At 37.9% G+C, this 9,191-nt stretch overlaps 1 protein-coding gene across 1 annotated transcript in view; it reads right to left on the bottom strand.

Moving 5' to 3' along the window:
• Nucleotides 1-7,314, bottom strand: part of clybl (citrate lyase beta like) — a 41,355-nt gene extending 34,041 nt beyond the window's left edge. Inside the window, exon 1 of the mRNA XM_015058852.1 lies at nt 7,248-7,314. Coding sequence (XP_014914338.1) covers nt 7,248-7,291 — 44 coding nt within the window. The 5' untranslated portion in view covers nt 7,292-7,314. The remainder of the gene's footprint in view (nt 1-7,247) is intronic.
• Between the last annotated feature and the right edge of the window lie 1,877 nt (nt 7,315-9,191).

The raw sequence follows: 9,191 nt of genomic DNA, 5'->3' as shown, positions 1-9,191 counted from the left end.
TCCTCTAAGGTTTTATGCCCTTATTGCAAAAAGTGTTTTCCCCCCCCTCGCTTTAAAAAAAAAAAAAAAAAAAAACCCTACAGAAGTTTGTTTATGGTGCGAACAACCTCCAGGTAAACAACACAAGCTTGAGTGAACGACTTTCCCGTAAAACAATACGGACAATCCTGAACATTCCCTTCATGGCTGTTATCAAACAACAGAGTGTGTTCAGTCAGTGTTGACTTCAGGACCTCTGAAACACTGACTGCTACAAGACATCCTTACTGCCCGCAGCAATCAACATCTACAACAACTCCAAAGAAAATAGGATGAGTGAAGACATTTCATTAATAAAATATATTCGATTTGAGCTGAATTAAACTTTACGGGTTGCAGTAAACAAACTAACACCATGGCAACATGTTATATGTAAGGCATAAAACATTATGCAACTTTCATGATGTCTTATTTGGTATATCGTCTCAGATAATTTCGCCTGAATCTCACTATGGGGCTCCATGTCGGCTCACAACACAGAATGTGCTTCCTGTAGTTGCATTTCGAATATAAAAATAATCTCAGTTTTGTTTTCTGTGGTCTCAATCACAGAGCTGTGGCATCAATTACATCATAACTTGATGTCTATTTGTGGCCTTTCGCCCTGTTCTCACCGCCAACTGTTAATCTTCCTGAACCGAGCCCTAAAGGGCTTTATAGGCTGTAAACAACAACAAATAAAGTTTTGCTTAGTTTTTTTAAATCTGAATTTCTACCTTGCAACAATATGTAAATTAGGTATTTAAATTGAATTTTTGAAATTCTTACTTTTAGGTGCGTCTGTGTGAACCTGGCAAACAAATATAAAACATATGATGTAGCAGCCTTCTCCAAGCAGGCCAAAAGTTATTTAACATGCTAGAAACCCTAAACCACAATGGTGCTAATTTTACAAGTTGTCTAACATCTGTCTCGCCCAGTGCTGTCCCAAATGTCAACTTGTACCTTCAATGTCGGTCTGAAGAGGTTAATGATGGAGAGGAAATCGTAAAGAATGTAAAAGAGCAAAAACTGTTCTGGGAGATTCACAAGCAATGGTTTATCCACCATCAAGACTGTCCTACCTCTATATGTTGATGAAACCTGCTAAATGCTTCCTTCATCACAAACTATTGACGCATCTGAAAAAAGGTGTAGCACAGTACAATATAGTAAGCCTACTTCATCACTTTAATGAAATTAATCCATACACACAAGACACAGCAGATTTACGGATCTTGTAGAATCAAAGGAATGATTCTGTCCAGGTCCACTGGGACAAATTAAACGACTAAAAAACTGAGAAGATCCATACCATGAATTGTAATAAAATGAAATTACATTATTTAATCACTTAGCAGTCACCTAGTTTAAATGTACATACAGGTCATCAAGTCAGATGCATTAGCAAATGCCCATTAAATGAATGTGAAATGTCCAATTGTGCATTAAAAGGTGAGGAGTAATATCATGCAATTGTTAAACAACAAACATATTAACATTTTTAAGCAATAAATGTAACTAAAACACTAGTTTATCAACTTTCTTTCTCGTTTTACTGTATTTCTTTAGGATTACTATGGATATATAGTTTAATAACTCACTCAAATTCAAGTTCCAGTAATAAGGCCATTCATTACTTAGTGGCATTACTTGGTATCTTGGTAACAACATATTTCTCACAGCAAGAAGAGAACTTGCTACACAACACTGCATATCGAGAATTACTTTCAGGTTCTCCAAACAACATTTCCGCGACCAATTATTGAATTCAAGATACTGATTAGATAAAGCACTTGGAAAAAATAACCTACCTACCCGTTTCTCTTCCCAAGGTCTAGTGACAACACTGACACCAAGAGGTTCACTTCAGGACTGCAGCCCTGGTTTTATACATTAGGAATAATCTCACATAATGCACATATTTAACATGTGTGTGTGAAAAGGGAGCAACAAAAAAAAGAAACATACATTAAAACAAAAAAAAGCCACACATGAACATAAATCCCCTGCTGAGCTTAGTTAAATACGCGGCTATAAAAAGGGCCTCTCATTAGTGTTCTGTGTATCAGACCGGAAATTCTGGGTAAAGTATACCTCATTGTCCTAAAACTACTCACCATCCACATGGCCATAAGAACAATGCATGGCTGTCAGAAGACTGAAACACAACTCCGGCAAAGGAGAGGATGGAATAAGATTCAAATTATTAATCTAAGTTAAATCAGTCCCATCTGCTTTACTACATTTACTTTTAAACATGCTCTGCTTTATAAACTCTACCAATTCTGACCTAACTCTGATTTGTAAAGACATAAAAAAGCCAGTCATTAGAACAACATGTAATAATCCTTACAAATGATAACCTAATCGTCGCACTCGTATCGGCTCACATCTGCAAGCAGAAACATGGGTCTTCCACTTGTGTTGTCATTAAAAACAGAAACTGTTTCCCCAGCTCCTCATTTGATCCAACCCCCACGTTCAAATCCTTAACCACATAAACCACCCGTTAGCCAAGTCCACCCCATGTTTCGAGAACAAAATTCTTTTGTTGCGATTGTTCACACATTCCTCCCTCGTTGTGTTTATACAGATGCAGCTCCATGTGCTCTCCGGGGTCGTAAGAAGTCCTACACCGCGGCCCAAAGATGTGCTGTTGATCAAAGGCGTTAGAGCTCGAGGAGGAGCGCTCGTTTCCAGTTGTTTTTGTTCCCTCTTTCTTCTTCTGTGGGATACAGGTTACCGCATCCATCTGCTGGCCTCATGTATCCACCTTAGTCAGAGCAGAGGCAAGTGTAGGCCTCTCTTTCTTGCTGTCTCAACCGTGTTTACTCAGCTGGTTTCCACGGCAATCGCCAGGACTTTGTTTTTGCACAGCAACATGTGTTAACTTAATGCTCTGTAATGGATTTCAAAGGCAAGCTTACCAGGTAATAGGGCAATTTATCGATTCGTTTGCTTAAAATTAGTCTTAATTGTAAAAGAAAAATAAAACACACCTCTAAGAAGATTTAGGCTCAAGACAGAAAAAAAACAACAAGCAAACAAAAGCTAACGCATTTTTCCAAGCTGCGCAAACAATTAAAGAATAAGTAAACCAAATAATAGTCAAGAAGACATGAGGGTTAAAGTTGCCTGGCCAGTGTGCTCAGCCCTTCCCATATGTGCTGAATTTGGTTACAAAGTCCCAGTGGTTGTTTTCTTGCTTGATTGGATTATGGCCACACACCTTAAGCTCAGCTTCCACCACCAATCAATGAGGAAATGAGGTGTCAACACTCTGGTGTTTACTCAACACTCATTTATTTTTCTACCGGAAGCTAAGAAAAGCTCGGCCACAGAGGACTGCCAGATGGGCAAGAGGTAGTCTGGTGAAGCGTTTAGAAGAACAGGAGATTATTAACGGCGTTAGTGAGTCTTTATCGTATGGAATTAGTCAAATACACAGTTCATTTTCTTTATTGCGCATTTGCGAAGCACAATAATGTTTTTATAATGACTTCTTAACTACATTAACACGGTGTAACATTACCGAGATATGCTAGCATTTATCTCCGGAGCGGAGACGTGCTTTAAAGCTTCAAGCTGAGCATCCATTTGACAAAGCTAAAAAAATGTTGATGAGAAGACAGCAGAAAGTCTGTAATGCTTCCAGTCAGCATGAGGTGCCATCAACATAAAATTCTGCACAGTAGCCGCCACTTAATACAACCAGGGCAATCGAAAATTCCCCTTCCAGTTATAGACCAATGCCGCTGCATTACTATTGTAGCATGAATGCCAAGCGTCTGCATGGCTTTATGCTCCCTCTCTTAATTGAAAACGTTATAGGGGTGCATTACACTTAGGCTTTTTATAGGTAGTGCTATAAAGCCCTAGCAGGCCCTGTGAGGGGAAACTGCCCATTAACTTATAAGGTCCAGGCCTTGGCTCTCTTAATTGACAACCTCTAGGCTACTTTCATCACTTGTCGACTTCATAGTGGCAGCCAATGCTTCCTCCAGGATGCTGTTGCATCTTTGACATGAGGGTGTTTGTGACAAAGAGCAGTCTGCCGCCAACGCCGCGACGAGAGCTCTAGGCTGTCCATAAAACAAGCACACGCATTCCTTCCAAGAAGGCTGCATTTAACCACTGGGTCACAGAAATACACGACCAAAATTTAGTACCAACACTTTCTGCTTAAGAGAGCCAGCTGTAGTGTATTTCTGCAAAAGAAGACATCCTGAAATGTTAGTCTAGCTTCATATACGCTTAGAAACTTTGAAGTGCAAAACTAAAAAGGAGATAGAGTAACGGTATGCGAAGTCTTCAAGTTAAACAGTGCAAGCACAGTGTTAAACACTTAAAGGCAGACCTACAAGACTGGTGCGAAAATCACTTCACACTTGAACTTAGCAAGACAGTCAGTTTTGTGCCTGTGGAAATTTATGCCTCCTCAATTACACCCACATGTCACAAAGTAGCTGACGGTCTCACAACTACCTCTGGAATATTAAAAACACTCACACAGAAATTAAGCCGTTGTAAGTTCACTCCTCCCACGAAACACTAAAACAGTAGAATTTCTATCAGTAAAACTCCTTAAGTGTAATTTTGAAGGATCATTCAAGATCGGTTCAGTTGAAATGAAATTAATTTTTTTCTAATAGTAAGAACTTTACAAAGATTCTAAAAGTGTATTCACACAAGTCCTGTTAAGTCAACTTTAGTCAAAATTTCAAAGGTTAATTTGGGAAGGTGTGACTACACAATTGAACTCTGATGTGGAACACAAAAGCAAACTTTGGACCACCTAAAAACCTACGTCTTGGTTTGGTTGAAGTGAACTGTAGTGCAGTTTGGGTGATATATGTGAATGCAAGCAGACTGGAAAATGAACTGGTTTTCACAAAGGGTTTGGTTGGTTTAACACAGTGCGTTGTGAAAGCAAGCCATGCTTTCACACTCTAAAAACGTCACAAATGTAATTTTGGTTAACAACTGTATCAAGTCTACTCCGTGTCAGATGTGAAAACCTGACACCAAAGAGAAGAACTTAAGTCCTAGAGACAGGATGACCACTACCTTTTCCATGTCTAAAATTCCTACTTTTACTTTTGAATGTATGGATGGATGGATGGATGGATGGATGGATGGATGGATGGATGGATGGATGGATGGATGGATGGATGGATGGATGGATGGATGGATGGATAAAGCATTTATACAATGGGATTCTGAATAAATTTAAATTAAAAAAATATATGTTTGTGTATTTGGGAGACACTTTCATCCAAACTGATTTACGAATCAGTTTGGATAAAAAACTGGTCTTAGCAGAAAGCCCAATAGCCAGCCTCTGTCAGAGGTGACAGTGTAGAAACAGAGTTTAGCTATAGAGGGAGAGAGAACCTACACTCTACGGCGCAGGTACTCGGGTAAGAGGGATAATATGATGTAAATGAGCAAAAGTCCAGAATCAAACCTGGGCCAGTTGTGTCGAGGGCTGAAGCTTCCTTATGCTGCACCTGCTCTACCACTACCCAGTATTATATCTGTCCAGACTGTATTTTGCTTTTCCATACTTATCCACAACTTGAAAATACTTCAAACCAGAGATGTCAAAGTCCAGTCTTTTGGAGCTGGCAGCCTTGTTTAACTTTTAACTTTCATCCAATACACCTGAATAAAATAGTGAATTATATCTTCAGTGTGACATACGATGATATTTAATTCAGATTTATTGAAACCGAGGCATCTAAACACTGGAGTACACTGGTTCTCAAGGACTGGAGTTTGAAAGTTGTGCTTCAGGCAAATTTTATAATTTTATAAGAACACTTATTACAAAAGAAATAACACAAGCTGATCTTAATGTAGCTGGGCTGCTACTTCAGTTAACGCAAAGAGATATACCTATTAAACTTATAAGTGTGAAAATTTGCAGTCAATGATAATTGTCAAAAATCGAATTCTTAAATATAAGGTCACAAATGTAGAAAATTGTTTATCAAAATCAAACAACTTTTCTCATGTAGCATGAACACTTATGAGAAATCACAGAGCAAGAAGTTATGGCTGCTGCCACACAAAAACTGAGACTCCATGAATGGAAGGTTTGTGACTGCTATTGAAAAGAATGGCAGGTATACTGACTACTGATTTATTCAAATGCCTGTCTGGTTATTTGTTAAGGCTATGTTTATTATCCTCACTTTAATAAATAAAAAGAAACAAATTAGATGGATTTTTTTCCACAGAAATTCTGCACACTTAAACTTTCCCAGTAATTGTTCACATATAAATATTCTCTCAGTAGCACACACAATCTGTCTACTTGCTTCAGAAGGAAGCTATAAGAATTATAAATGCATTAGATTATTATCGTCCAGCCAGTTAAATTGTTATTGCCTTGCACATTTAAAGATTTTAGGATTTAGCTGAACTTAGAAGTCCATTGACAATGTTCAAAGCTTGTAATAAGCTCTTTACTTGTTTTAAAAAAACAACTAAAGGTCAGGATAAATACTAAAAACAACGTTTGGTTATCATATTTCATTTTCTTCTATGAGTTTGTCTAAAGACTTAGCAATAACTCCTGAGAAATGGCTTTTTTGAAAAATATACAGGAAAAACGCTACTATTTTGATTTTGACAATGCTGTGGATACTAAAAGAACTTAGCAACCAGAAATTTTTCTGAAATGTTTAAAAATGACCAAAGTAAAATAAATACCTTTATTTTCTGAAATATATAGGCTTGAAGTGCATTAGCATTTCGTATTACTCCAAGAAATAAATAGCTTAATAATTGTGCACGTACTGTATGTCGAAACATATTAAAGTCGGTCAATTTTAAATTATCACATGACATTAAGGCTATATTGATAGTTGTTTATTTCACATGTTGAATCTGTTAAATATTGCCATGACCAAAGTTGAGTATTGCAACATGTTTACATGACATACATAACCCTTTTCTCCAGTACGTTTCTCACAGATGTTGATTTTAGTTTGACAAAAGCATGTCTAAGCATATTAGTTGTATCGTGTAGCCAAAAAAACCTTTATAAGCATTGTTAATTCAAGTTCAAACCCTACTGAACGCTTCTGTTGAGCAAACAAAGCAAGTGACCTTCAGCCGACCGCTGCGACGTAGCAACAGCCAGAAATGTTGTCTGGAAATGATTTCTACACGCAGCAAAAAACACTAAGAGTTATGTAAACATTCAGAAACAGACTTACTGTGCAGGAAGACGTCTCACAGCTCTGACAATGTGCGCCGCCATGTTTTTCTGTGACGCATGAGGCAACTATGCAGCGATTGGCCTCAAAAGGTTCTCCCACGTGCTGCTTTAGTCATGTGATTGGATAAAGTCGTAAGAGGGGCGGGGCTTGGGCTCCTACAAGCACATGGTGAAGTAAACAGAGAATATGCACAGAACTTACTGGCAGCAAGAGACTGCTTAGAGCAGTAAATCCGTATATTTAAAAGTTAGAGTGAAATTCATATCTTTTTTTTATTATTATTAATATGTGCTGGTTGCCTTCTTTTTGGCTGCCATGTCTCAGAGAGAAACCTAAAAAATACTTTTGGAAAAAAGCTCAGAGAGAGAGAGAGAGAGAGAGAGAGATTGTGGACAAGGCATTTCACCCCAGGAGTTGTCTCTCACAGCAGTGGTGAATTACTACCACCACCATCAGCCAGGTTCTGGTGTTGTGGACAAATGACAGCATGATTTCCCGTGAGGAGGTCTGCAGGGGATTGGCTTCAAATGTCAGAGTTCAAGGGCAGTTTTTGTAGCCTGATTTTAGAAATGTGTGCTGATGCTCGCTTGTCTTACTGTACACCTTGAAAACCAGAAAACAAAATGTTTTCGTTACTTTTTTATGCCATTTCCTATCAATAAGAACAATTTTATGTGCAGAGCCAATAATTTAACAAGATGTGGTCCAAATATGTTGGGGGTTTTTTCAGCCATTGTTTAAGGTAAATTGCTGTCCCAAATGACTTAAAGAATATGAACTGTTGTACAAGAACAGAGATTTTGCAGATATTAATCAATTATCTCTTTAGATAACTTGCAAACAATTAAAAGGGGAAAAATACCATATTACCATGCTTTAACTATATTTTTTGTTATTTCATTATGATTCATAGGTGTACAAAAATTATAGAACAAATTCATTTTGTATGCATTTTCAGACATTCTGCTTGTTGTCTACGGTCATTTGAAGACTGTGTTCGCCTAATATTAGTGATGGGTAGTGCTCCTTTAGTATACAAAGTATGATTCATGGTGCTATTTAAGACTGGAAATATATTCAAGATGGCAAATTTATTTATTTATTTATTTTATTTTAAGCAAGACAAAAGTGTCGGGACCCTCTTTAAGCTCTGCTAGTGCATAGCAACATTTCAGTGGCTTTCTCTCACATCTTTTTGAAAAGAGCTAAATTATATGATGGGATATTTTTAAGAGTTTGAAATCTTAGTATGCCTTGATACCAGAAAACATGCCAAAACAAGATGATTTCAAATAAATATGAAAAAAAAGACATCGAGCTAAAAACAAAAGATCCATTACCAAGAAAAATTGAGAATATTTCAACATCTAAATAAATCAAGGAAAGGTTCAAATCAATTCTTGTGAGGGATGAAAAAAAATGCATCAAAGTAGGAAAATTCCATCTATGGGTTACTTGGAAACTACTTCATTCCCTCCCCCTTCTGTTCATTGAACACAATTGTTGTCCACTAATCCAGTTTTGATAGCATTTGGCACACTTTCTTTGGATCACAGCAAGATGCTCAACTTCCATTCTGGTCTCCCCTAGGAACCTCTGAGCCCGAGAAAGGCAGCCGACACCAGGTCGCGCCAGAGCGGGGGTTGGGGGGCGGGGGAGAGTTAAGGTTCTCTGTGTCCTCATAAAGCACAGAAAATTATTTTTTGATCCGAGTCAACCCCAGACACACGCACGTACACGCGGACCTGCTCGCAGGCTCATCAGACTGGCAGTTAATTTGGGATATATGCTGAATGCACGTTTATTCTTGTCAGTCTGTTCTGTTGTTTAACGTCGCTATCACCTAATGACCCCCCAAAAGGCAACAGAATATAAAATATTATGTCAAAAGGGTAAGCTTTTTTTTTTTTTTTTTTTTTTTTTTCCTTTTTCCCCCTTTTT

Source organism: Poecilia latipinna, unplaced genomic scaffold, assembly GCF_001443285.1.
Source record: "Poecilia latipinna isolate Pla-1442-1.1 unplaced genomic scaffold, P_latipinna-1.0 Scaffold1579, whole genome shotgun sequence".
Taxonomy (NCBI): Eukaryota; Metazoa; Chordata; class Actinopteri; order Cyprinodontiformes; family Poeciliidae; genus Poecilia; species Poecilia latipinna.
The sequence above is the reverse complement of the archived record's forward strand: the minus strand, read 5'-3'. Positions and strand labels throughout refer to the sequence as shown.